The 27,872-nt window shown below is 47.3% G+C and overlaps 2 protein-coding genes across 4 annotated transcripts; both read left to right on the forward strand.

Moving 5' to 3' along the window:
- Positions 1–357: 357 nt before the first annotated feature.
- LOC102416503 (uterine milk protein-like) lies at positions 358–11,061 on the forward strand. 2 transcript variants are annotated; one of them, XM_006049526.4, is made up of 5 exons: positions 358–499; positions 3,086–3,740; positions 6,392–6,659; positions 8,465–8,612; positions 10,747–11,061. In XM_006049526.4, the coding sequence occupies exons 2-5, from the start codon at positions 3,104–3,106 to the stop codon at positions 10,993–10,995; spliced, it is 1,302 nt and encodes a 433-aa protein (XP_006049588.2). In that variant the 5' UTR covers positions 358–499; positions 3,086–3,103; the 3' UTR covers positions 10,996–11,061.
- Positions 11,062–13,155: 2,094 nt separating this feature from the next.
- On the forward strand, positions 13,156–27,493 carry SERPINA11 (serpin family A member 11). 2 transcript variants are annotated; one of them, XM_025271110.3, is made up of 5 exons: positions 13,156–13,891; positions 17,492–18,137; positions 20,223–20,496; positions 24,072–24,246; positions 27,151–27,493. In XM_025271110.3, exons 2-5 carry the CDS (start codon positions 17,495–17,497, stop codon positions 27,352–27,354), a joined length of 1,296 nt encoding a protein of 431 aa, XP_025126895.2. In that variant the 5' UTR covers positions 13,156–13,891; positions 17,492–17,494; the 3' UTR covers positions 27,355–27,493. The 2 variants fall into 2 exon arrangements, with proteins under 2 accessions (XP_025126895.2, XP_006049590.2); XM_006049528.4 differs by having other exon boundaries at positions 13,274–13,891; positions 24,099–24,246.
- The last annotated feature ends 379 nt before the right edge of the window (positions 27,494–27,872 follow it).

Below are 27,872 nucleotides of genomic sequence, written 5' to 3' on the forward strand. Positions count from 1 at the left end.
CAGAAGAATCTTAAACATTCTTCTCTTTCCGTCCGCAGCTCCTGAGTGGCAGTGTGTGTTCTTCATGAACCAGCCAAAAGGTGGCCCACGGTCCTTTTTCATGTTTGTTTCTTCCTCAACACCAAGATATCCTTGAAGCCGGGGGTTCTCCTCAAGGGTGAAAATCAGGCCTTAAGCATCATGCCCCTCCCTACACCCCCATACCTAGCCCAGAGCATGAATCTTAGTAGAAGCTAAGTAAGTGTTTGTTGAAATAACGCATGAGTAATTGAATGAACGGTCATTCCAACAGTACCACAATCCATTGATTTGTTCACTGCTTCACTGGAACTGAAATGATTCAGTTCTTGTTTTGTCTGCACAGTATTTGAACACAGTTATTTGGCCAAGTTAGTATTAATCCAGGTTTATCCATTTCACTACACCAATGGCAGTATAAATAAGTCACTGACAGAGGCAAAGAGCAACATCAGTAGATAACAGCAGGCTCCCGTGAAGGGTAAGTCAGCTTTCTTCTCTTGGGGACAGTGAGGTTCTACATGGGTAAGTGTTTTATTGCTCTTTTGCTATGGTTCAAGTAGCCTCTGTCTTGGGCAAGATGATGAAGGATCCAGGATAACAAGGATGTGTATATTTTCTAGAATCTCCTGCATCCACTGTTTTCCCCACCCCATAGCTCTCTTCCACTCACTGGCTCCCTCAACCACAATGTCCTCCGTTCTCACCAACCCTACTCCTGCTCAGACGAGGTAGATGGAGGAGGTGATGAAGGGAGGAAGGCTGGGAGAACAATGGTTGGCAGTGAGAGGTAGGGGCTAACTGGAGGAGACAATGCAGGACTGATGTAAACTGCTTAGGACCGGATTGCTGAGTCGGGTTGGCAGGAACCAGGGTATGGCAGGACTTATCTGCCACCTGAAGAATTTGGACTCCATCCCCTTGAAACTCATGGGGAACCAAGAAACAGAAGTGGTTGACACTCTGAGGAGCCCCCTCTGGCTGCAGGGTGTCCAGAAATGCTGGTGGGGGGAAGATTGACAGGCGGGTGATGCTGCCATGGCAACTTGGGCTGCATAACAAAATACCATAACCCACGTGGCTTAAGCAATAGAAATGTATTCTCTCACAGCTCTGAGGCTGGAAGTCCAAGATTAGGGTGCCAACATGACTGGATTCTGGTGCGAGTTCTGGCTTGCAGATGGCTGTCCTCTCATTGTGTCCTCACCGGACCTCATCTTTGTGGTGCACACGCAGGGACAGAGTGGGGAAGGCCCATACTCTGGTGTCTCTTCTTGTACGGGAAACTAATATATGCCTACACACAAGGGATACTCGTGACCTCATCCAACTCAAATTACTTCCCAAAGGCCTTCCTTCCAAATACTGTTCCATTCAGAGCTATGGCTTTTGACACTGGAATTTCGAGGGGCATAAACTTTCAGTCCACAGTAGATGCTATTTAAGGGACACCAGGGGTGGCAGGGATAATGCAGAGAAGTGGATCCTGTACCTGGAGCTGAGCTGGGTGCCATAGAGAACTAAGGAAGTGAGGACAAGCCCTGCCCGAAGGAGGTAAAATTGAGCACAAAATCAGGCCATGGTTCTCATCTGTTTCCTTCCCATCAGTACGGCCAGAAATCCTGCCATCTGCGCTCCCTTCAGGTGCAAGGCCTGACTTCTGGTCTCAATCGTGGGGTCACATATGGGGACATTCATTCCTTCATTTATGATTGCTCAGTCAGTTGTGTCCAGCTCCCTGTGGCCGCATAGACTGTAGCCCTCCAGGCTCCTCTGCCTGTGGAGTTTTCCAGGCAAGAATACTGAAGTAGGGTGCCATTTTATACTCCAGTGGATCTTCCTGACCCAGGGATCAAACCCGTGTCTCTTACGTTGCCTGCAATGACAGGCAGATTCTTTACCACTAGCGCCACCTGGGAAGCCCACATATGGGGACAGAGAAGGGTTTTTGCCCTGACGGTGGGTGATGAGCAGTAGCTGACGGCACGGAGAGGGCTTAAGTGAGGCGACCAGGATTTCCTGAGATGACCTTCGCCAGGCCCTTGGTTCAGCTGCTGTCCAAGTCGTCTGAGCACCACCCGGGATTCACTTTAGAAATCACACCAGCATCTCTAAAGTCAGATTTGGCAGGCCTGCATCTGGACTTTGGGCTGCTAGCAAGTTGCTTTGGGAAAGCTTGAATTTTCATGTTAAAATTTGGATTTTTTGATGCTTCAGAAAAAAATCAACAACAACAACAAAAAGACACCCGACACCACTGCCCCAGAACTGATCCTAGTCACAGCTGGAGCTAAGTAATGCCAGCCCCTTTAACCTGGGCACACTGGCCCATTTTCCACAGTCCCCAGAGTGCCTTATTTCACTGCACTTGCTGTCTTTCCATGTGAGTATTTCTGGCCAGACCTCTATGGGTGTTTGAATCTGCAATCTTTTCTCTCTCTCTCCTCTTGTTTCTTTCCTTTCCACACTTTTCAGGATTGTGTCATGAACCCTGTATTTAAAAAATGAAAAAAAAGTGTGGATGGAGAAGACCCACTTGCAGGGTCAGCTAGGAGCAGAACTAAATCCCTCTTAACCAGGTCACTTTAATTTGTCCTAAGTCAGGTTCCAAAATCCTCATTAGACCTTCCTCATTGGACTTAGCTGCTGCTGCTAAGTCACTTCAGTCATGTCCAACTCTATGCAACCCCATAGACAGCAGCCCACCAGGCTCCCCCGTCCCTGGGGTTCTCCAGGCAAGAATACTGGAGTGGGTTGCCATTTGCTTCTCCAATGCATGAAAGTGAAAAGTGAAAGTGAAGTCGCTCAGTCATGTCCGACTCTTAGCGACCCCATGGACTGCAGCCCCCCAGGTTTCTCCATCCATGGGATTTTCCAGGCAAGAGTACTGGAGTGGGGTGCCATTGCCTTCTCCGTTGGACTTAGCTAACATTCTCCAATCCAGGACTAATAGCAACCCCACCCAGGTGATCTGCATATAGATAAAATGAGCCTTTTTCAACCCCTACAGCACTGAGAACATGTTCCATAGAATATTCACCCGTATACCTCTTCCTTCCAATAACAGCTCCGGATTGCCACAGAAATGTCCCACAGGAGAATGAATCTGGCCCTGTCTCTGGTCCTCATACTCTGTGGCCTGCTTAATAGCATCTTCTGTGAAAAGCAACAACACTCTCAAAAGCACGTGAACCTAGTCTTATTAAAGAAAATTTCAGCTCTCTCCCAGAAGATGGAAGCTCACCCTAAGGATTTTGCCCAAGAATTGTTCAAGGCTTTGATAATTGAGGCTCCCAGAAAGAATATCATCTTCTCCCCCATGGCCATGACCACCACCTTGGCCACCCTCTCCCTGGGGATCAAGTCCACAATGAACGCCCACCACCCTGAGGACCTGAAACTTGAGCCCAAACTGTTGGATGTGCACAAGTACTTACAGACTCTGGTCCACGTGGGGCATGAGCTAGTGAAGCAGAAGCTACTGAAGCACCAGCACATTCTCTTTATCAACAGCAAAATGATGGTCAACCAGATGCTTCTACAGCAGATAGGCAAGCTGCAGGGAATGGACATCCAGATGATTGACTTTACAGATACAGAAAAAGCCAAGAAGACCATCAGCCACCACGTGGCTGAAAAAACACATACGAAACTCTCAGACTTAATCACCGACCTGAACCCTGAGACCATCCTGTGTCTTGTCAACCACGTTTTCTTCAAAGGTGAGGCTTATTAAGTGCATGAATTCCTGTTTTGGGTAATGTGTTTCCTAACAGGTTTAAGTCAGGGAAAAAAAAAAAGAAAAAGCCATAATTTTTGTCGGTATATCCCATTTTCTCAGCAACCAGTAGATCCAACTTTTTAATTGACTTTGATATCACTGCATTGTCTAGCATTTTTCAGCATCTCTTCTCTTAATCCTCTCAGTCACCTTGTTTGTGGTGCTTAAGATATTTTGGAATAAAATGTGATCACTCTCACTGATAAAAAAGGGGAAAACAAAGAAATCTTTTTTTGCAGAGCCATGAACATCGGCTAATTCACATGTCGTGTATGGTCTTGGATTAGTGCGAGATGAGATGCTTTCTGCAGCTGCGTCCAGTGTTGAATTCAGGGTCACACACCAGGTGTCTAAAATATCAGTGTGAATTCCTGGTCACAGATCTTGACATCACCAATGTTTCTTCAGGTGGCCTCAGAGTTACCCCTCGCTGGTGTCTATTTACGTCTTCTTCCTCCACTCAATATCTCCTGTCTCTTTCTTCTATTGACTCTCAGCTGTGACCTCTCCTACTGCCCGAATGGGGACAAGAAAGCGGGTCAGGCAAGATGTCCTCCACGTGCTGTCCGAGGCACACACGCCTCTCCTCTCACTCTCCCCTTCCATCACAGCGAAGAAATAGCTGTGCCCTCGTCATCCTCAAGGTGGCTCCCTTTCTGTCTTCCCGGCCCAAGGACTCCTCCCACCTTCCTCTTACCCCCAGAGCCCATTCCTTTCTTGTCTCCTTTGCTGTTTTCTCTTCTCCTGACTTCTAGAAGTGTCTCTCACCTCACCTGGGTTCACAACCTCAAACACCATCTGTACTCTATTCCCTAGTCTCTAGATTAGGCCCGGACCACCTCCCCTGAGGTCCAGATTCTAATACCTTTGGGGGGATGTTTCACAGACCCCCAAACACAATTCCCCAACCTGGCACCACCCCCAACACCCTGTGTCTCCACATCTCAGAGAATCTCAGTGTGATCTACACAGCTGCTCCAGACAAAAACGTCCAGATCCAAGAACACAAGTCACATGGGTTCTGCCTGCTGTGTCGACCTGGAATGTGTTGACTTCTCGCCATCTGAGAAGCCTAGCCCAGAGGTTTCTAGCCCAGGCCAGCACTAACTCTTGCCTAGATGACTTTCCAAAGTTGATTACGCTGTTGCCATTCATGCCTGCCTCCAACCTCTTCTCCATTACAAGGCCAGAACAGTTTTCTTAAAACATAAATCAGCTCTCTGTTTTATTCATTGCTGTAGCCTCAGTATGTAGTATGGTACCTGGAACATTTTTTGAGTTCAAGAAATTTTAGGTTTAAATGAGTCAATTCATGGATATTCTATTACTGATTAAACAGGGTTCCTACCAGGACATGAATAATGTTTGTCCTGTGCATGATAAGTGAGGGAACTGCTCACAAAACAGTGCTTCCCAGCATAGGATGCTTGCTGAAGCCACTGGGACCATCTGTTATTCATATTTAGGCCCACAGTTCCAAACTACGTACCTGGGACATAAAAAGTGCTCCACAAATGATCTTTTTTTTTTTTTTTTTTTTTTTTTACTGCACTGTGTGGCCTAAGGGATCTTATTTCCCCAACCAGGGATTGAACTTGTGCCCCCTGCATTGGGAGCAGAGAGTCTTAACCACTGGACTGCCAGGGAAGTCCCAACATGAATGATCTTGGAGGGATCATTTCTCTGGATATTCCAGAGAACTCTCCAGCATGATTCCCCCTTGGCAGTGGTGGTTTAGTTGCTAAGTCATGTCCAGCTCTTTGCGACCTCATGGACTGTAGCCCTCCAGCTTCCAACAGTTTTCCAAAAGCTTTATCCATATCACTCTCTAGAAAAAGCAAGTAGCAGCAACAGAACAGAGAGGACTGCGAGTCTGCCTCTAGAATCAGAAGCAAGACTAACACTTGTAGAGATTTTCCAGACCAGACCAGATGGCCATCACTCTGGGTGATGGATGCCTTTTTTAACTGGTGTGTACTTTGAATGTTTCTTAAAACACACTGGGAATTGCATTACGTAAAATAGAATTTTACGCAGGGATGTGCATGTGTACTGAGGTGTGTGTGCCTTTCTGATAAAAAGCTTATCTCCTTGAATAAAATTAATATACTTTATTTTAAATAATTAATTTTTTGGAGCACAATTGCTTTACAATGTTGTGTTAGCTTCTACTGAACAGCAAGCTTAATAAATTTTAAATAGATTTCTTTACCATTCTTTGAACTCTTAAAACACTCAAATGCAGTAGAAATTTTCAAAGAAGGGATGCTGTGATCAATGTTTCCTGAATTATTTGATGACAAAATCCTTTCTTGGTGTTATAGTTCCAAAGGCAGTTATTTTGGTAAACATCTTTTGAGAAATACAGAGTTAAAGAAATTGTAGGGTGATTATTTTTGAAAATCATGTGTTTGCCTTTATTTCCTTTGCACCAGTCTAGAATTTTAACTATTCTGCTCACTAGAGTCAAGGTGTCACCTTAAACAGACTGCTTCCTTCTCAAACAGGTCACCTCTGGGGACCCCAAACATGAAGGTGGTGATGACTTTTCCACCAGATCACTCTTTGACTTTTCCTTCCTGATTTTCCCAGGCATCTTGAAAAGAGCTTTTCAGCCCAAACTCACCCAGAAGGAGGACTTCTTTGTGAATGACCAAACCAAAGTGCAGGTAGACATGATGAGAAAGACAGAACGGATGCTTTACAGCCGGTCAGAGGAGCTACATACTACGATGGTTAAGATGCCTTGCAAAGGAAATGTGTCCCTAATTCTCATGCTCCCAGATGCCGGGCAATTTGACACTGCTCTTAAAAAGATGACTGCTAAGCGAGCTAAACTTCAGAAAATCAGTGACTTCAGGTATGCTATTCTGAAGGAATACTTCAGATTCGAATTAGATTTTTGCTCAGCCCTCACTTCCTCTATGCAAAAGCCTTATTTGGGTGGCAAGGGTGGGCGAGTTTGGCATCTAGTTATTTCCTAGGATATTTGTAGAAAATGAAACAAACCAAACAGGAAGAATAGTGGCCTGAATCCCATTACCAAGTCGGAAGCCCCTTAAACTGTTAATTATGGTTCTTTTGGTGACATGTACAATATCAGAAACCCACTTCATAAAAGATCAAGTTAGATACAGAGAGGAATGGTTGGAAAGATACATGGGAATTTCACGAAACTTACAAAATACATGAAATGCAATTTCAGGGAATAAACACAGCCAGGTCTCATGAGGGATTGGAACAAGGGACAGCAAAGTCACCTGGAACTCCGTCTCTCTTGTCACAAGTCCTTATTTCTACCTCTCCAGCTCAGCAAACCAGCTTTCCCACACACATTAGCACACAATCCACTCACCCCCAGAATATTTTCTGAGTATCTATTCTATGCCAGAAACTGCTTGGTGCTGGGAATACAATGATTAGCCAAACACATCTCTGCTCTCATGAAATTTTCAGTCTGGTAGGAAAGGTAGAAAGTCAACTAACAAATACACAGCTTCAAATTGTAGAAAAGCTATGAGAGAATGAGTAGGGTATATAACATAATTCAGTGGTGGAGGGTTCATCAGGGATCTTAAGTAGGAAATGATCTTAAGGGAGTAAATGTCAAGCTAAGACTGCTGTGGTCAGACATGACTCTCTTCCGTTCAATCAGATGCTCCAACCCACACCTCACTGAGCATCTTTCAGTTCCAATTACATATTCCTGGAAGAGAGAATCGAATCGATCCAGCTTGAGTACCATGTCCATCGGGCTCCAATCAATGTGGATAAATTACATAGCGAAACTGTGATCTTCAATGGCCCACTGATCTTAGTGGCGGGAGTCGGGGAATAGTCTTCAGGCAACAAATGTGCAGGTTGGGAAGAAATCTGTAAATAGTATTTACTCCTACAGTTGAGAGCCACCGCAGAGTGGATCTGTCATTTTCTGCCACAGTTGTACGTCCCACAGTATTCCTAGTTGGGGCAGAGGGGATTCAGCAGTGGAGGAACCCAGCTGAGTGCGTCGCTATCCAATCAGAAGCTCAACACTGCATTGACACAGGCTAAGATGGATTGGTCTGTGAGCAACCAAAAATGTTGGGTGAGAGGGCTGGCACTACACATTCTAATGTTTTGTTCAGTTGCTAAGTCATATCTGACTTTTTGCAATCGCTTTCTAATACTCTCCCTTAGTTACAGAGTTGCTGATCTGTAGAAGGAGGAGTCCTCCTTTCTGTTTCAAAGATTATCATCCGAGATGGAACTTCCTCTCCTTTGAAAACTCCCTATGCTCTACCTGCGGCAAGAGGACCCCATGTCCCCCTACCCCCTCAGCACGCTTAGGGTCACCACACAGTTTAAACTGCTGCTTCCAGATGGAGGGTTAGAGGGACTCAGGGCTGGATGCCCTTGGTCTGACCTTCATCTTCTCTTGTATAGAAAGCCTGTAAAGGGAATCATTTGAATAGTAAAGTGTATTCTGAGTTAGTGGTTTGCTTGGAAATTCAACCTTGCAGCTCAGACCCTAGCATCTTTAATCTCCCCCGCAAGCAAGCCCTGAAGCAAACACTTCCATTACATTTTCACTAGGAAAAGATCTTTCAGCGTAAGCAAGGTGCAGCCTGTGGACGCCAGGACAGAGACATAGCTCATCTTCCTTGTCATTTTCATTCTCAACAGACTGGTGCACTTAACTTTGCCCAAGCTCAAGATCTCCTTCAAGATAAACTTCAAGCATCTGCTTCCCAAGATTGGCCCCAAACATACGCTGACTACCACAGCAATCTCACAGGCCATCACACTGAAGGCTCCCCTGCCTAATTTGGAGGTGAGTGGGGCAATTTCTAGGGTCTCTGTTTTATTATCCACCACAGCCCTGATTGAAAATCAGTTTTTTAATACAGCAGTTATAGCTCTTATCTGCCCCGATCCCTGGGCTTTGGGGGTCCTTTCGTCATTCACTCACTCAAAGGTTATTGCTCCAAGCCCTGGAGGCATTCGGGGGTAAAGTCATGGGCCAGCCAGACAACACCTGACTCTCACAGCTGTTATGTTCTACTGACAGGGCAGTGAGCATGCCCACAGACCTGTATGCTCTACGTCCACCCGCCATACATCGTCTGAAGGAAAGAAAGCAGAGAAACCAGGAACAGTGGGCTGGAGTGCAGTGGACAGGCATTAGAAGGGCTGGGGTGGCCTTTATGCCAAGCCCCGGGTAAAGGCCAAGGGAAAGCAAGGGGGTATATGCCTCGGGACTCATGTTCTGGGCAAAGAGACCAACCAGTGTATCTGGAGGGGATGTGAACCCGACATTTTTTAAGAACCCCAAGAAAGCCCAGGCATCTAGAGTGATGAGTGAGTCAGTCTGGTAGGAGGTGAGGGCAGAAGTCAGGCAGAGCCGGGTCACTTGGGTCTCCCAGGCCCTGGATAGGACTGGGATTTTATTTGATCGACATGGGAGACCACCAAGGCTGACATGAGTGTTTTATGTGGAAAACGGGCAGTGTCCCTGGAGGAAGAGGGGACCCAGTAGGAAGTTTGGTGGGTAACCTAGGTGAGAGATATTGGCGGTTAGATGGGGCATTCAAGGGAGAGTTAACAGTGATGAGAAGGTGCTGTGGGCTTTTTAGACAGAGCTGGAGAGCGGGAAGGGGAGTCGGTTTGTGAGCTAGAAGAGTGGGAAACAATGGAGCCAAAGTCTGAGGCAGGAAAGATGAAGGAGGGGTGGGTCTCGGGCAGGCAGAGACTAGCTCTGCTAAACTGGAGATGCCAGTTAGACATTCGGATGCCAGGAAGCATCTACTCATGAGATAACTTTACCCACCCTGGTGGACACAGGGGTTGTCCTCCAATGACTCCGCCAAGGTCACTAACTAGCTGTCTGCCTTGTGGCTGCCCTGTAACACTTTGCCCAGAACATAAACAGCAATCACAGTCTCTCATCCTGGTACAGCGCTTGACAAACCACAAAACACTTTCTCACGGTTTTTCTCGCTCAGTCTCCCAATGAACGCAAAGAACCCTGTTCTTTAATTGGGAGATGAGGGACCTGCTGCTCAGAGACATCGGATGGAGTTCCTAAGGTTGGGACCCCACAGGCATGCTGTGCTTTCCATGGCCCAGTGGGTATAAGTAAGTGTTAGTGGCTCAGTCATGTCTGACTCTTTTGCAGTCCTGTAGACTGTAGCCTGCCAGGCTCCTCTATTCGTGGGCTTTCCCGGGCAAGAATACTGGAGTGGGTTGCCATGCCCTTCTCCAGGGGATCCTCCCAACCCAGGTGTCGAACCCGGGTCTCCTGCACTGCAGGCAGTTTCTTTACCACCTGAGCCACTAACAAAATCCACCCAGCAGATGTGCCCTGAGTGCTGGGTTTGGGAGATGTTGAGCTCTTCACAATCCAGTACAAACAATGTCATGGCCACGTTCCCCAGCAAGGCCTCCTGCAGATCGGGGGTCATGTGTGTTCTGGCACAAGCACTTTTTCTCAGAGGGCAAATTGTCCTTGGTTGGATGGAGACAAGACAACCTAGCTCCCTGGTGGTTTTCATCACATCCTTTTATAGAAGTGTTGGAAAGGACTCTCTCTCAGTTATTTTGCGGGATTTTTTCTAAGCCTTCAGACCACCCAGGCTTCCTCCTTGTTTTCTTCCCCTTTCCTCCCTTAAATGCGCAGACTCCTTGAGTCATCCGCCCAACCCTGAGGATGTCTGAACCCAACAATCCCCAACCCTAGTAATTGACCCCTCTTGGGGACATCTGACGTTCAAGGGCGAATTCGGTTGCTGGGAGCCAAGGGCAGCTTTCCAGGAGTGGAAACTAGCCTTCCTTCAACTGGCATCAGCTGTCGGGGGAGGCTGCCTCTCGATCTTGCCATAGGAGATTGCTGGGCACACCCCACCCCCACTGCCACCCCAACTCCAGCCAGCTTGGTCTGGGGCTAACCCAGAATCTGTGTCTTCCAGGCCCTGCATCAAGCTGAGATAGAGCTGAACGAGCATGCCTTAACTGTGGACACAGCCATTCACACAGATAATCTGTTGAAAGTCCCAATGAACGCAAAGGAGGTCCCAGTGGTCGTGAAAGTCCCAACGAACGCAAAGGAGGTCCCGGTGGATGTGAAGGTCAACAGACCCTTCTTGCTGTTTGTGGAGGATGAGAGGACTCAAAGAGACCTCTTTGTGGGCAAAGTCCTCAACCCCCAAGTTGAGTAGAGCCGGGGCCACGCTGTGCAGCATAGGAACTTAGCAGGCCATGAATAAAAAGAGTACAATTCACCAGCCGTGCGTCAGAGACACTGAGACTGAGAAGTGTGGTCTGGGAATGGAGTGGGGACGGGTCTTCATTGGTCTTCTGTCCAGGAACAGAGCGGCATAAGGGGTTGAGGGGGTCTGCCAGGGACATTTGGCCAGGATGTCTTCTATCCTGGAACAAGGCTGACATAGGCAGAGAAGCAATTCTGAGCGGGTGAGCAGGTGCAGGAGGGCTGTTTCAGTCGGGGGTTGTCTCACAGCCTTGCTTCCTGCCCAACTGGCAGTCAGAGCGTGGCCCCTCATCTGTACTTTCCCTCTGCCCCCTGCCCCCTGCCCCCGGCAGCCCCAGGGAGAGGCAGGTCCCACTGCAGAGAGGAGGCTGGGAAGAGGACAGACCCCTGGGGGGCCTTCCATGTGTTCACCCAGCCCCAGGGAGAAATGGGGGTACCAGAGAGGTTAAAAGTCCCGAATATGTTGGCAGCATCTCCTCTGTCCCTCACCTGGTCTCTTTTCACCTTTACAGCAAGCTTCTAGTAGTGGTAGTTGTAGTCAGTTGCCGTCCTGTCTGACTCTTGCAACCCCACAGACTGTAGCCCACCAGGCTCCTCTGTCCATGGGATTCTCCAGGCAAGAATACTGGAGTGGGTTGCCATTCCCTTCTCCAGGGGATCTTCCTGACCCAGGGACCGAATCTGGGTCCCCTGCATTACAGGCAGATTCTTTACCAACTGAGCTAAAACAGCCTTCCATGAGAGAGTTGTTATTGCCCCCTACCACACAGGAAGTAAAGGCAGTGTGGGAAAAAAAAAGGACAATCATGCACAGAATAGGGTGTGTGTGTGTGTGGCTGGGACTTGTGTATTACCCGGCTGGCTATGAACTTCCTTGGCCATATAGAATCAAGGAGTCTGATGGCAACCAGACATTTGACAAGTCAGGTCCAGAGGCCAAGGGCACAAAGACATCCAAACAGGCTGACCCAGTAGTGCTACCCCCGCAGCAGGACCTTTTGCCTGGATGGGTTAGCTCAGCATAGCAGCCAGAGAAGACTAGGCCAGATGGTGAAATGAAACTCTTCTGGTAGAAATTCCAGGTTCAGTGCTGAAAACACAAGGCCAGGAGTGAGACGGTTGGACAAAAATGGGGCAGGGGGCACTGACTCCTGAGCCATGTAATGACATGACCAAGACAGAACCTCCTGGGGGCCACCAGTAGACCCAGGAGCCTTGGACTGGACAAGAGAGACCTGGGCCCCCTCAAAACATGAAAAGTCCGTCTGCGGTGGGATTTAGGACACAACCCAAGTGTGTTCTTCTGGGGATGATGTGAGCCTGAAGGAACCCCATCCACTATCAGAGGAGTCGTTTTAGGGCTAGAACTTTCATTCTTTTAACAAAGATGCCCAAGAAAAGGCCTTGCCATTGGCATTATCACTTAAACCCAAGCTACAAGAAAGGAGAGGCCTGGGGATGGGCCACAAGAGTACCTTGGAAAAGTAGTTCAGTAAAGAGCTAACTCGAGAGAGGAACCGTGAGGTGGATTGTTTTAGAAAATGTGGAGGAAGTGGAGTCAGAAGCATAAGCAAATGGAAGCAGGCCAGGAGACCCATGCTTGGGCACGGATCATATCCAAGCAGATGCATGGCAGAGGCAGAGAGGGAAGGTGATCGTAGAGGATGTTGAGGGCCTGGTCCTGACCTTAGTGGCCCCAACCTGCAGTGGCTTGAAGCAGGTTTTCAGTTCCTTGTCAGAGACTGAGGTCAGGTTGCTGTAGGGAGAGAGCCAGTTCCTAATCACTAGACCAGTGGTCAGTGACAAGGCCCTGGCCCCTTGGCTTTGCAGAAAAGAATTCCCATAAATACAGAAAGTACTGAAACAATTAAAGTGTTTATTTGGGGAAAAGAGTACAGGACATGTAGACAGACATGGGTAGACTCAGAGAGAGAAAGAGTGGTGCCTCGTGGCAGTTTTAATCACCTATATGGGGCGTTTCTTCTGGGTTTGCCTGGTTTTGAACCCATAGTTGGGCTTCCCTGATAGCTCAGTTGGTAAAGAATCTGCCTGCAATGCAGGAGACCCCAGTTCCATTCCTGGGTTGGGAAGATGGGTGCTCTCATGTATACATGTGCATCTCTCAGTCAAGATGAGCTCCATCGAAGAGGACTACGGGTAACTGACATCACTTACTCTGGGGTGGCAACCCCCTCCCTTTCTAACCTCCAAGGAGCTTTCCAGTTGGGAAGATTTTCTTGACTTTGAAAATGAGAAATATGTGGTCCCTTATCTCTTGTCTGGGCAAGGCCCAGCTTCCTCTCCTGATGGTCCTGCATTTTGGAGTTTTGGAGCTTGGATATTCCACAGGGAATAAACTCCATCTGCTTACCCTGGGGGAGGGGAGCATCTACCGCCTGGCTCAGCTCCATTTAGCAGAGGGAGTCCATGAAGGCTTTATTCAAGGTGTGCAGGATGATGGTTTGATTTACACATATTGTGGAATGATCACCACAGTATGCGTAGTTAACATCTCATATTCAGAGTGATTCATAAAGGACACGGCCCAGAACACACAAAACCACCAGTAATGGGTCAGCAGCTGCCACGTCACGACCCCCTGACATCACATCCATATGTGAATGTCTTCACTCACCAGGCCGGGTCCAGGATCTCAATTCACTCTGCAGGACGGGCCAGCAGGACGCAAACGATAAAGAATATGTCACTTCCGGCCTTCATACCAGTCCTAGGAATTGACCTGACAAATATTAACTAGGCTGCCGTGATTGTCAAACACTATTTTCCTGCGGGTAGGAGGCGAGGCGGTACTGAAGACCCAGGGCCCCCAGCCCAGGGACCTTGCTGTGAGTACCATGCTCGTGTCTGAAATGAAGGTGGGGATGACGGCACTCTCTCTTTCCCTCCCCCCTCCTCTCCCTCCCCCTGCGCACCGCCCCCCCCCCCCCCAACCAGTCCTTCCTTCTCACTTTGGCAGAATAAACGGCAGAACTGAGTTCCCTGAAGGAAAAATGTGATGATGTACTGGTTCTAAGCCTTGAAGTGGGAACTTCAGGTTTTAAACAACCTTTTATGAATAACTTGGCCTTTAAATTTCTTTTGAGAAACTCCCAGTATTTCTCACAGTTAGACAAGAAAGCAGAGCAATACAACCCAAAGCAAAATGATCTCACAGTCATAGCAACTTGATGGGACATTTTATTATATGAAAGAGGGATGCTTCAGGGCCCTGGTCTGGAATTTGACCCATGCTCCTGCCACTTGTGTCTGTCTGGCCTCGAGACTCAGTTTCCCCATGCGTACAACAGGGATTATATTACCGAGGTCTTAGGTTCTCATAAGGATTCCATGAAATGACATGAAGCAGTTTTCCTCCACTGGGGCACAGCTGGGATGTGGGGCAGACCATGCTTCCTGGCTTGCATCTACTCTAGCATTTCCAGAGCTTTCTCTTTCCCACTACACTGCAGTTGCATCTCCTTCTCCAGACTTTGAGATGATCCAAAATATCATCCCCACTTTCACACACATCCCTCCCACAGCATCTGAGAACAGGCTGGGAACTAGTGACCCAATACAGCTAATATCTCCATCTCCACCACAAAAGAAACAATAAATAGGGATACTATACCTAATTCATGAGATTCTTAATTTTCTTCTGAGATCTTTTGGGAAAAGGAATAAAGGAATAACTTTGGTGTAACTACATCCAGTCTCAGTAGAAAGGGGTGAAAATTAGCATTGCATGCTTCCTACATGCCAGGTGCTTTTACATTATATTATGTCTTATGATCCTTAAGCGACCCCACCCCCAGGGGGTAGGCATTGTCATTTGCATTTTGCAAATATCAACCAGCAGTTCAGAAAGCTTCCTTAACACAGTGCCACCCAGTGATTTAACTACAGAGCCTTGATTCAAACCCAGGCCCTCTGACTTACAGTTCAGTCCTTTGAGAAATAGATACTCTGCAGGTCTGGGTGTCCTCGGGGTGCAATAAGTAGAAAATGGTGGTGAGTTCACTGGGATAAAAAGAATAAACTGGAAAAAGTTTTATTACAGCTGTATTTCTAATTTTCTCCAGGGGCAGTCCAATTTTTAAGCTGTTCTGTTTCCCAATATGAATGAGAATCATGACTAAGTGGGTTCTGTTCAATTCAGTTCAGTTCAGTCACTCAGTCATGTCTGACTCTTTGCGACCCCATGGACCGCAGCATGCCAGGCCTCCCTGTCCATCACCAACTCCTGGAGCATACTCAAATTCATGTCCGTTGAGTCAGTGATGCCACGTACTGAGCTGCAGTGGAGAGGTTAGGATGTGGCCTTGGGGATCTGCCTACAGTACTTTGACCAGCAAATGTGTTTCGACATAATCAATAATGAGACTACATTCTTCCCTCCCAACAACTGGCCTTGGGGTTTAATGGGATTTTTAGGGCACCAGGTGCTATAAACCATCTGCAAAAATATGTAAATGGCCCAGAGATCATTGGTTTGGGTGAAAGGCATTAAAGGTGCTGATTAACAACGTACTGATCAGAGCTATATCCTTTGTCACTGGAACGTTATTGACCAGAGTCATTTCAATATTCACTTATATAACAAAACACCAGCAACAGGATTTGGTTTCTGCAAAATCCCCTGGTCAATAGTGTGTTAAGACATAAAATATATCAGGATAGACAAACGAGGATGGGGTGGTGAGCTGTGGATGGCCGCTGTGGCATGGGACAACAGAAGTGTCAGTCTTGAAAGGAGCAAGGGGATGGGACTCCTTACCGAGGACAGCAAGGTGGGGGTGGGGGGGCCAAGTGCATGCTCTGTGTGGATGTGGGGACGCATGTGTGATAAGCCTTCACCCCGAGCTGATGCTGCACTTCTCACCCCGAAGCACTTTGACCCCCTAGGGGTGGCATGAAGGCTCTTCTGGCCACTTCATACTAATAGAGTGATATTAATGATGTTATGATACTATGGGTGATATTAATGGAGTCATATCAATGAGCTCCTTAAAGCGCAGGAGCTATTGTATTTGTTTCCTAGGCTGCATTAACAACCTTTCACAAACTGGGTAGCTTACACAACAGAAATGGATTCTCACAGTTCTGAGGACAAGAAATCCAAGATCAAGGTGTCGGCAAGGCTGGGTCCTGAGGCTCCAAGGTGGGAGTCTGCTCCAGGCCGCTCTCTTTGCTCCTGTAATCTTAGGTGTTCCTTGGCTTCTAGAATCATCACCCTGATTGATCTCTGCCTTCATCCTTACATCTCTTTCTCCCTGTGTGTGTGTGCCTGTGTTCAGTTCCCCTTTTTATAAGGACATCAGTAATAGAGATTAGGGCCCATGCAACCACTCATATAGATTAGAGCCTCAGAGACATAAGAGATGCAGGTTCAATCCCTGGGTCAGAAAGATTCCCCTGGAGGAGGACATGGCAACCCACTCTAGCATTCTTGCCTGGAGAATCCCATGGACAGAGGAGCCTAGCGGGCTACAGCCTGTAGGGTTGCAAAGAGTCAGACATGACTGAAGCCACTTAGTCTGAATGCACACAACGTCATATTAACTAATTACAACTCAATGACTCTATTTCCCAACAAGACCACGTTCTGATATGCTGAGGATTAGGACTTCAACATTTGAATTTGTGGGTGGGAGACTCAATTCAGCAGATGTCTTTCCTAAATCTCTCCATCAGTTAAGATAGAGGTTTCAGCCCCTGCAAGTGACAAGAGCTACCGGAGATAACAGAGATGGAGTAAATCTCTCTCCTCTCCCCCAACCCCCAGGCCCCACCGTGGCTTTGCCTGCCTCATGAGCTGCCCCCACCCATAAGGTCTTTGAGGCCGATTGTCACATCCACACTCCAGCTCATGGAGACCAGAAAAGTAGAGGGTATGCCTCCTTCTGGGAAAGACTGGCCAGGAGGTTCATGCAGCATCTTACCCCCTCCAGAAGGCAAGATGCTAGTCAAAGGCCACACCCAAGTGCAGGGGAGGCCAGCACCAGTCCTGTCACAGTGTCCTGACTTTTGTCCTATACTATTGAGGGTCACCCCAGTCTTTGAAAGTTAACGAATGATTGAAAGAATGACTAGAAAGTAGAAAGAAAAAGGAAAGAAGGAAAGGAAGGAAGAAGGAAGGGAGGCAGGGAGGAGGAAGGCAAAGGAAGTTGTTGGAGTTTATTTTGGGGAGGGGGAAGAGGGGTTCATCGTTCAGAAAAATCAACAAAATGTTATAGATGAATCAATACATAAAGCTGAGAAGGGGCTCCTGCTGTGACTGAAGCCCTGGGGGAAAGTGTCTGGAGCCAGCCAGCTTGCTCACCCCCTCCTCACCCTCTGCAGTGCCCCACTTGACATCTCTGTGGGATCCAGCCTGGATGTGGGTTACTGTGTAAACACGAGGCTGTTTATGAAGAAGGATGACATGTTCCCTATCTTGTTTTCAGAGGATGGGGCCGGCGTGGCTGTGGCTGCTGGGAGCTGGGATCCTGGCCTCTGTCCACTGTCAGCCCTTTCCTGCCCATGGAGATAAGAGCCTGAGGGTGCCTGAAGCCCCGCGTGGTCAGCTCTCAGAGTCCCTCCCCGCCTACCAGAAAATCACACCCACCCTTACCAGCTTCGCTTTGCGTCTGTACAAGCAGCTGGCAGCAGAAACCCCAGGAAACATCTTCTTCTCCCCAGTGAGCCTCTCTAGCACCCTGGCCCTGCTCTCTCTGGGGGTGCAAGCTGATACCCGGACTCAGATCCTGGAGGGCCTCGGCTTCAATCTCACCGAGACCCCAGAAGCCGACATCCACCGGGGTTTCCAGAGCCTCATCCACACCCTTGACCTACCTAGCCCCAAATTGGAACTGAAACTAGGCAACTCTCTGTTCCTGGACACGCAGCTGAAGCCTCAGCAGCACATTTTGGACAACATCAGGGAGCTGTATGGAGTTTTTGCCTTTTCTGCCAACTTCACAAACTCTGATGCAACTAGGAAGCAGATTAATGGCTACGTGAGCAGGCAAACGTACGGGCAGGTCGTGGACTGCCTGGAGGAGTTCACCCAAGACACGCTCATGGTTCTCTTGAATTATATGTTCTTTAAAGGTGAGGGCTGGCTCAGGCTCCTCCATCTCCAACCCTGCCCCTAAAAGGCACCTATCTAAAAGTCTATAGCTGTATCTTCTGGAAGTTACCTCCCTATATTTAAATACTGGTCTTATCTGTTTTTACTGTTGTTTAGTCACTAAGTCATGTCTGATTCTTGCCACTCCATGGGCTGTAGGCTTCCAGGCTCCTCTGTCCATGGGATTTCCTAAGCAAGAACACTGGTGTAGGTTGCCATTTCCATCTCCAGTGGATCTTCCCAACCCAGGGATTGAACCTGCATCTCCTGGATTGGCAGGTGAACTCTTTACCACTGAGCCACCAGAGAAGCCTTGGTCTTATATCACTACTTCTTAATTTATCAATATTTGATTTCTTTTGCCATGTTTTTTTCTGTTCTACTTTTACTCTGATTTTTTAAATACAATTTACAGTTAATCTTACTTTTCTATTAGTAATTCACTATTAGGGAAATATTTTATGTTTTATATTATTGCCTATTTCAAACCTACAGAAATATGTAGAAAATGACATAAAAACCTCCATGTACCTAGAATTAACACATACTAACATTTTGCCATTCACTTCAGGTTTTTTTTTAAAGTAATATTGCAGATACATTCAATTCCTTCTTAATCCTTCCCTGGTCCTATTTTCCTCCTTCTATCCCTCCCTAAAGGCAACCAGTATCCTAGGGTTGGTGTGTATTCCTCACATCCTTGGGTTCGCACCATTAGAGTCTGAGTCTAAATCATTATTGGTTCTCCTGAGTCTGACACAGGTTTAAGGATGTGTTCAGGTTAAGGACATTTGCTGAATGAATGATTTTCAAGGTAAACTTTGGCTTTATGTTTAAGACCTCTGGGAATGTTATTCATTCATTCAAAAGCATACATTAAGTACTAAGTATATCACAAGGATTTTCATTACCTTTTGGGGAAATCTGCTGGAGACAAAGTTTCAATCCCTGGGTTTGGAAGATTCCCTGGAGAAGGAAATGGTAAGCCACTCCAATATTCTTGCCTGGGAAATCCCATTCACAGAGGAGCTTGGTGGGTTACAGTCCATAGGGTTACAAAAAGTTGGACACGACTTGGTGACCACACAACAATATGAATGAGACAGAGTTTTCTTTCTTGTGGAGGCCACAGTCCCATGTGAGTTGTCAGTAAGAAAAAGCACAACTACAACTCAGTAGGAAAGTGATACTCTTCTGGGTAGGTACGGGTGCACTGGAGTTCTTGGAAGATATAATTTTCCAGATTCAAAGAGCAAGGGAAGGCTTCTCTGAAGAGAAGTCATCTAAGCTAAGACACACAGGATGAGTTAGACATACTCAGGCAAAGAGGCTTTGGAAGAAATGAATGGAAGAGGGTTCAGGTTGAAATACATTATGTGCAAAGGTCCAAGGAAAAGAGTTACCATTACATTTTCAAGAAAGAAACAAATTTAATTAGACTGGTGCAAGTTCAGTCTGGCTACAACCTGGAAAATGATTTGGAGGAGAATAAGGGTAGAACAGGGCTTCCCTGGTGGCTCAGAGGTTAAAGCGTCTGCCTGCAATGCAGGAGACCTGGGTTCGATCCCTAGATCAGGAAGATCCCCTGGAGAAGGAAATGGCAACCCACTCCAGTATTCTTGCCTGGAAAATCCCATGGATGGAGGAGCCTGGTGGGCTACAGTCCATGGGGTCGCAAAGAGTCAGACACGACTTAGCTACTTCACTTAAGGGTAGAACAAAGACAACTTACAAGGTTCCTGAAATGGTTCAAAGTCAGATGGTGGCTTCAAATAAAGTGGTAACTTTGGAGACAGAATCAGCAATACTTGGTCATGGATTGGGGGTGGGCATGAGGAACAGGATGAGCCAGCCCCCTCCCCCATCACCAAGACCAGTGTTTTCAGGAGGTCAAGTCAGGAGATGATTGTGGGTGGAGATGGTAAATAGAAAGAAAGAAAGTACTGCACACGTGGACAGGACTGTGAGAGATTCTGCATCTCTAACCAGTGCGGCTTAGTGTATGTCTCCCCAGGCTTGCCCTCCTAGAATGTCTTCTCATGGTTTTGTGGGTTTTTTGTCCTAAGCCAAGTGGAAGCATCCTTTCAATCGTTACCAGACCCAGAAGCAAGAGAGCTTCTTTGTGGATGGGAGGACCTCTCTCCGCATCCCCATGATGCACCAGAAGGAAATGCACAGGTTCCTCTATGACCAGGAGGTGGCCTGCACTGTCCTGCGGCTGGAATACAGTGGAAATGCCCAGGCCCTGCTGATCCTCCCTGACCCAGGGAAGATGGCACAGGTGGAGGCCGCTTTGCAGCCAGAGACCCTGAAGAAATGGGATAAATTGCTCCTCCCCAGGTAAGTGCCAGAGCGGAAGGACTCTGGCTGACTTTGTATGAAAAGCCAGCAGGTCTTGATCAACTCCAGTTGCAAGATCCTAAGTCCTAGCTTGGCTCTCTGCACTGCCGGTTAACCAACTACTTGATCTTGGGCAATTCTTGCCATGTGGGTCTCAGTTCTTAGTCGCTCAGTCATGTCCAGCTCTTTGTGACCCCATGGACTGTAGCCCACCAGGCTCTTCTGTCCATGGAATTCTCCGGGCAAGAATACTGGATGGAGTGGGTTGCCATGCCCTTCTCCAGGATGTGGGTCTCAAATTTTCTCAAATGTAAAATGGGGCCATTATAACCACCACACTGGGTTGCTTGGAGGATTAATCAAGTTAATACATATAGAACATGAGAGTGGTACCTGGTGCAGGAGAAGGGCTTACCGGGCATTAATCATGTTTACCCCTTCCTTGTGGCTCAGACAGTAAAGCGTCTGCCTACAATGCGGGAGACCCGGGTTTGATCCCTGGGTCGGGAAGTTCCCCTGGAGAAGGAAATGGCAACCCACTCCAGTATTCTTGCCTGGAAAATCCCATGGGCGGAGGAGTCCAGTAGGCTACAGTCCATGAGGTCGCAAAGAGTCGGACATGACTGAGCGACTTCACTTCACTTCACTTCTTCACCCCTTCCTGGACATCTTTCTGCCTTTCCTCTTGTCTTTTTCTCCAGATAATAATTTACTACCAGAAGACAGCTAAGTGTACGTAACAAATCAGATCAAGGACAATTATCCAATATTAAGAATAATTATGATTCACAAGAACAGTGGGTATTTCGTAAGAGTGGCTCTGTTTTAGTTAAAACATTCCTTAAAGAACCTAAATACCAAGAAGAACATTGTAAAAATAAAAATGCCGATCGCCAGTTTGGGAAAACTCTACCTATCCGCTTCTCTCTCACTTGCTTTTTGGTTTGTGGTTTTTCTCATAGTGGTTTTAGCCTTTTCTGGTTTCCCTAGACCACATACTCCAACTAACCCATTGTTGAGATGTTATCTTCTTTTATGGGGTACTCTGGATAAAACCTGGCCTCAAGTTCTAATTACCTCTTGCTGCATAACGATCCACCCCCAAAAGAATAGCTTGAAAAACACCCATCTAGTATCTCTCTTGATTCTGCGGGTGGACTGGGTTCAGCTGGGCGGTTCTCACTTGGGTCTCTCATAGACAGAGTCAGATAGTGGCCAGAAGTGGAGCATTGAAGTTTCCTCCACTTGGATGTCTAGAGCCTGGGCTGACTGGCTGGCTAAGCTAAGAGCTTAGCAGGCATCTCTCTCTGTCCATGTAGCATCTCCATGAGGCTAGCTTGGGCTTCTGCACAGCAGCTCAGCACATTGATATTGCTATATGACAGTTCAAGGATCCAAGAGGGAGCATTCTGAAAGACAGGAAGTGAAGGCTCCCGCTCTTTTAAGGCCTGGTTTCAGAAGCTAGCCAATGTCATTTCTGCCATATACTATTGGTCAGAACATTCACTGGCTTCAAAGGGGTGGGGTATAGACTAAACCTCTTAAATCCACCATCACTACTTGATAAGTGTCAGTCACCTTCATCCCCATGGGAGCCTTCTCTCAGCACCCCAGTGGCACAGGTACCAAGGATAGAGAAACGGTGTTCTGTGTTTGGGTAGAGATTCAAGTACCAAATAAAAGATACAGGTGAAGGACAGAGGCCAGGATTTAGGGAATTATTCCTGTTGTCTGTGACTCTACACAGCTCTGGTCAGTTTGACTCTAGCCCCATATTCTCAAGCTCCCTTGGGATGAACCTGCCCTTTCCCCCATCACAGGAGGAAGTACCATAGAATCTTCTAGACCAGTAGATTTTTTTTTTTCTTAAGAAGGGTCTGTTTTGACCTCCCACTTTGACCTTCAAAGATCAAAACCAACCCAGGTTATTTATCTAAACCTCAGTTGTTCCCTGATACCACGTGTTGTGCCAGAGAGTCACAATATCACGGTGGCATTTGAATGGGCTTCCAGACATGGAAAATTCAAGCTGCCAGGATTCCCTTTCGGAGAAGGCAATAACACACTCCAGTACCCTTGCCTGGCAAATCCCATGGATGGAGGAGCCTGGTAGGCTACAGTCCATGGGGTCACTAGGAGTCGGACACGACTGAGCCACTTCACTTTCACTTTTCACTTTCACGCATTGGAGAAGGAAATGGCAACCCACTCCAGTGTTCTTGCCTGGAGAATCCCAGGGATGGGGGAGCCTGGTGGGCTGCCATCTCTGGGGTCGCACAGAGTCAGACACGACTGAAGCAACTTAGCAGTAGCAGCAGCAGCAGGTTTCCCTTTATTCAGCTATGAGAAAGGCTGGTCTGCCCAGGGGAACTGTGCTTTCTGATAACTCCATTTCTTTATTTACATTGATTGAACACCTACTCTTATGTTGGGCTCTCTAAAAGACACCCCTCAGCTAGGCTGTACTCAAACCCCGCTCTATGGCAGGACCTGCCTTCCAAATGCTGCCTGTGAAAATTGTGTCTGGTAGGCTCAAAAATTGGCCAATGTAATTTCTGCCATACCCTATTGCTTTCTGTCCTCCACATTTGTTTCCTTTTTATCACTGTTCAACTCACCGACTTCCCACTAGCTCCCACTTCACTTAGACATCTGTACCCTCATATTGGCCTAGGAGTTAAACCAATAAAAAATAATTTGAATTAGCATCTCTAATTTGAATTTATTTGAGGCACAAGTTGCCAAGCTGGCTGGTAACTAAACCAAGCTTGCAGGTGTCATGACAACTGTCAAACAATAATTTCAGAGATGAATAATCCCAGGAAGAAAAGGACAGAATTCTGTGGGTCAAAGGAAACTTGTGAATATCAGATCAGATCAGATCAGATCAGTCGCTCAGTCATGTCCGACTCTTTGCGACCCCATGAATCGCAGCACGTCAGGCCTCCCTGTCCATCACCAACTCCCGGAGTTCACTGAGATTCATGTCCATCGAGTCAGTGATGCCATCCAGGAATAAGATAATCTGATGGCAAAGGCATGGCAGTAACAGGAGAGAGAGTTACTCTGGATTCATGATGTCACTTCGCATGCAAGGTCTCTCATCAGATCTTCAACACCCCCTGAAGTCCAGATAGGTGAAAGATGGTGTAGCTTTATTAAGGGGTTGCCAGTAGATGGGTTTAGGATATAGTTCAGAAACTGAGCCAACAGAACTTGCTCATGAATCAGATATGGAGGTGGGGCAATGTTAACAGCATTTACCTTCCATAGTTACTCTGTGACTTTAATCAGCGAAGCCTTGGAAACCTAACCCAATGTCCAGCACCTAGAAAGTCCTCCAGAAATGTGACAAAGATGAACACCTATGGCTGTGCCAGGAGTCTTCTTAGATCCAGACAAGATACTCTGTGTGGTCTGAAGAAAAGGGGTTTCTGGATTGTGGGATGTTCTGGCATAGTAGGTGGTATCATGAGAAGCCTGATTCCCCACCCCGCCCTGGGGAGCACGTCTCCCTCCCAAAGCTCAGGCTTCCCACACACAGGGCAAGAGCAGCCTGTATAATGAGATAGCAGTGCTTCTCCGTCTGATTCTCTCCCCAGCCTGCTGGATTTGCACCTGCCAAAGTTTTCCATTTCTGGAACATATAACCTGGAAGAGATACTTCCCCATATTGGTCTCACTGGCTTATTCAACTCAGAAGCTGACTACTCAGGAATCACTGGGCAGCTCAACAGAACCATCTCCAGGGTAAGGTGGTATATGTGGGTGTGTGTGTTGGCCGGGAGGGGGAGGGTATGTTCTCCTTTGACATAAGGTTCATTTGAAAGTCAAGTGCTCCTTTTTTTCTTTTCTGGTTCCTTAATATCACAATTTTTAAGGCTTCTTTTCACTGGCAGCTCCGTTTTTACTCCCCTTTCGTCTAGACTACTATGTTTTTCAAAGAAGCAACAGAGTCTTGAATAGAGTAGAAGCCCATCCATGGAGCCCGAATTTCCCCAGGGGTGGGACCAGCCTTCTTTTTATCCTTTAAACTTCCTCCAAAGGCAGCCAGTGAGATTCTATCTACCTTTGTTACAACTGTAGAGAGTAGTGGGCATGAACAGGAAGTGTATCCATCAGCTTTGCTATAGTAACAAACAATCCCCAAATCTCAGTGTCTTCTTGTAACAGAGGTTTATGTCACTCATGTGACATATCAGAGGTGTATCACTACATTTCACTACAAATCTACTTCGCGTGTCTTCTTCATTCTAGAATGTAGGTTAAAAGAGAGGCTTCTATGTGGGACATGCCATTCTCATTGCAGTGGGGAAAAAAACAGAGAAAACATGCAATGTCTCTTAGCACTTCTCCTCACTCATGGCCTCTGTCAAGGCCACTCATTGACTAAGACGAATCCCACAGTTAAGACAGCCATCAGTGGGGTGGGCTCATGTTCTCTTGCAGGAAGCACTGCAGGCCACAGGCACGGGCGGGGGCTGATGACAGCCTACAGGAAGGGAGAGTTCGTATTTGAGAAGAAGAATGCAATTTCCATAAGAGGGAAAACCAGAAAGACCCTTCTGTTCTTCCATTGCCTTCCTAAGGTAGAGTCATTAATTATCAGTTTAGTCTTTGCTAGGAATTTCATAAAGTATACTGTCTTCAATTTCAGAAAGAGCAGCTGAGATTTGGAACATGAAACTAGGGAACAGCGACAGGGTTCTGAGTGTGAGAGTGTGTGTGTGTGTGTGTGTGTACCTGCCCATCATGGAGAGAACAAACAAGAGCAAAAAGGAATAATTTAATCTTTTAAAGGATTTAATTTATGGTAAACTTCGCTGTTAGATTTATCTCTTTACAGATCTTTTTAGAAATGAAAGAGATTGTCAAGGCCAACATTTTCAATTTAATTAAATTTAAAGCCTCAGAAACCTTCCTAAGGAGTCGTGTGAAAATGAAGCTTTAAAGGGCTTCCCAGGTGGCACTAGTGGTAAGAACGTGCTTGCCAATGCAGGAGACATAAGAGATGCGAGTTCAGTTCCTGGGTTGGGAACATCCCCTGGAGGAGAAAATGGCAACCCACTCCAGTATTGTTGCCTGAACAATCCCATGGACAGCGGAGCCTGGCGGGCTACAGCCCATAGGGTTGCAAAGAGTCTGATGTGACTTAGCATGACTTCCCTGGTGGCTCAGATGGTAAAGCGTCTGTCTACAATGCAGAAGACCCGGGTTCGATCCATGGGTCAGGAAGATCCCCTGGAGAAGGAAATGGCAATCCACTCCAGTACTATTGCCTGGAAAATCCCATGGACAGAGGAGCCTGGTAGGCTACAGTCCATGGGGTCGCAAAGAGACACGACTGAGCGACTTCACTTTCACAAGGTTTAAAAGAGCAGAATTCTTTCTTTTTAATTAATTAGTTTATTTTAATTGGAGGCTAATTATTTTACAGTATTGTGGTGGTTTTCACCATACATTGACGTGTCTCAGCCATGGGTGCACATATGTCCCCCGATCCTGAAAACCCCTCCCACCTCCCTCCCTGTCTCATCCCTCTGGGTTGTCCCAGAGCACCAACTTTGAGTGCCCTGCTTCATGCGTCGAACTTGCACTGGTCATCTGTTTTACATATGGTAATATACATGTTTCAAAGCTATTCTTTCAAATCATCCCACCCTCACCTTCTCCCACATAGTCCAAAAGTTTTCTTTACATCTTTACTATCTTTCTAAATTCCATATATATGTGTTAATATACTGTATGGGTGTTTCTCTTTCTGACTGACTTTATACAACAGGCTTGTTTCATCCACCTCATTAGTACTGACTCAATGTGTTTTTTTTATAGCTGAGTAATACTCCATTGTGTATATGTGCCAACACTTCCTTATCCATTCATCTGCTGATGGACATCTAGGTTGCTTCCATGTCCTGGCTATTGTAAACAGTGAAGAGCAGAATTCTTTTCATGGAGGCCAGTAGAGGGCTTGGCACTTCAGACAACCTGGTTTTGCTGGGCTCATTTTGGAAACCATTGACTTAGGTGGAGCAGGCCATTTTAACGATGAGGAAACAGACTTAGCGAGAACAAGTGCAACTCGTAACAGAAAATGAGTCTCCAGCTTGTGCCACATACACCCGAGTGCTTGGGAAATGCTCCTAAAAGTTGCTGTTGGCTTTTTACAGACTGGTGCATGCCTGAGCAGGCTTCCCAGGTGGTACAGTGGTAAAGAATCCACCTGCCAATGCAGAAGATGCAGGATACATGGGTTCTATCCCTGGATCAGGAAGATCTCCTGGAGAAGGAAATGGCAACCCCCTCCAGTACTCTTGCCTGGAGAACCCCATGGACAGAAGATCCTGATGGGCTACAGTCCATGGGGTTGGACATGACTGAGCAAATACACATGCTCGTGCAGCCCTCAGCCCCGTTCAGGCCTATCTGCCTCTCCTTCAAAGAGCAAACAGCATGGCCAGGGTGACACCCCAGGAGATGATGGAGATAGAGAAACCTGTGAAGGAAGGAAATGAAATAAAGGCAGGAGTTGCTTCCTGGGAGGGCGGGGCCTGATTGGGGTAACTCCGCCTCCATCTCCCTCTGCTGCGCGAGGTGGCCTCGCCCCCTTGAAGCACCCTGACCCCGCGCTGTCTCTGCCCTCTGCTCTCCTAGGTGTCACACAAGGCGACAGTGGATGTGAGTGAGCGGGGAACCGAGGCAGCTGTGGCCTCCAGCCTCCTCTCCCAGCCTCGGTCTCTGAACGTGACGTCGGCCCCACACGCCCGTTTCAACCGGCCTTTCCTCCTGCTCCTTTGGGAGGTGACCACCGAGAGCCCACTCTTCCTGGGAAAAGTTGTCAACCCAGCTGCTGGGTGACCATTGTGGGAGGCCAGGGGGCGTCTTGTCCATTTTTAAAAAAACAGGAGGGCCAGCACCAACCTGCATCTCAGGGATGCTGTGAGGACCAGTGAATCTGTGCAAAGATGCTAATAAAGTTGACCCTGGGTTTTGTGAACAGTGAGGAGTGATGCTTACAAGAGGGGGGTGAGCACCCAGAGCAGGGGTCAGTCATTCACCCTACTGTCTCCTCCAATCTGGAGTCAGCTGTGGCTAGAAAGTTGGCGATGAGAACAGCCTTCGGTTATAGCCTCCCTGGAGTCGTCCACCAATGCTGCTACCACTGCTGACCCTTCCTGAGTGTCCTTTGGGCAAAAGTCCTAGGAAAAGGCACAAAGGACGTCAGGAGGAGTAAGTGAATCTCTCGCTGCTTGGTGACCCATCTTGGCTATATAGCAAAGTGATGTCAACCTGAAATATCATTGCCTGGATGTCAGAAGTTAGTTCACTTTGAGGGGAGATTGAAGCAGGGCAGGAACTGTAAGCCATGTTCTATG

Source organism: Bubalus bubalis, chromosome 20 (genome assembly GCF_019923935.1).
Source record: "Bubalus bubalis isolate 160015118507 breed Murrah chromosome 20, NDDB_SH_1, whole genome shotgun sequence".
Classification (NCBI taxonomy): Eukaryota; Metazoa; Chordata; class Mammalia; order Artiodactyla; family Bovidae; genus Bubalus; species Bubalus bubalis.

What these genes read in the sequence shown, in the direction of transcription:
- LOC102416503 (XM_006049526.4), top strand. Translation starts at nt 3,104, where the DNA reads ATGTCCCACAGGAGAATGAATCTGGCCCTGTCTCTGGTCCTCATACTC. An exon ending in CAACCACGTTTTCTTCAAAG is followed by an intron (nt 3,741 to 6,391) that starts GTGAGGCTTATT and finishes TGATTTTCCCAG; the next exon opens with GCATCTTGAAAAGAGCTTTT. An exon ending in CAGAAAATCAGTGACTTCAG is followed by an intron (nt 6,660 to 8,464) that starts GTATGCTATTCT and finishes CATTCTCAACAG; the next exon opens with ACTGGTGCACTTAACTTTGC.
- SERPINA11 (XM_025271110.3), top strand. Translation starts at nt 17,495, where the DNA reads ATGGGGCCGGCGTGGCTGTGGCTGCTGGGAGCTGGGATCCTGGCCTCT. An exon ending in GAATTATATGTTCTTTAAAG is followed by an intron (nt 18,138 to 20,222) that starts GTGAGGGCTGGC and finishes TTTTGTCCTAAG; the next exon opens with CCAAGTGGAAGCATCCTTTC. An exon ending in TCAACAGAACCATCTCCAGG is followed by an intron (nt 24,247 to 27,150) that starts GTAAGGTGGTAT and finishes CTGCTCTCCTAG; the next exon opens with GTGTCACACAAGGCGACAGT.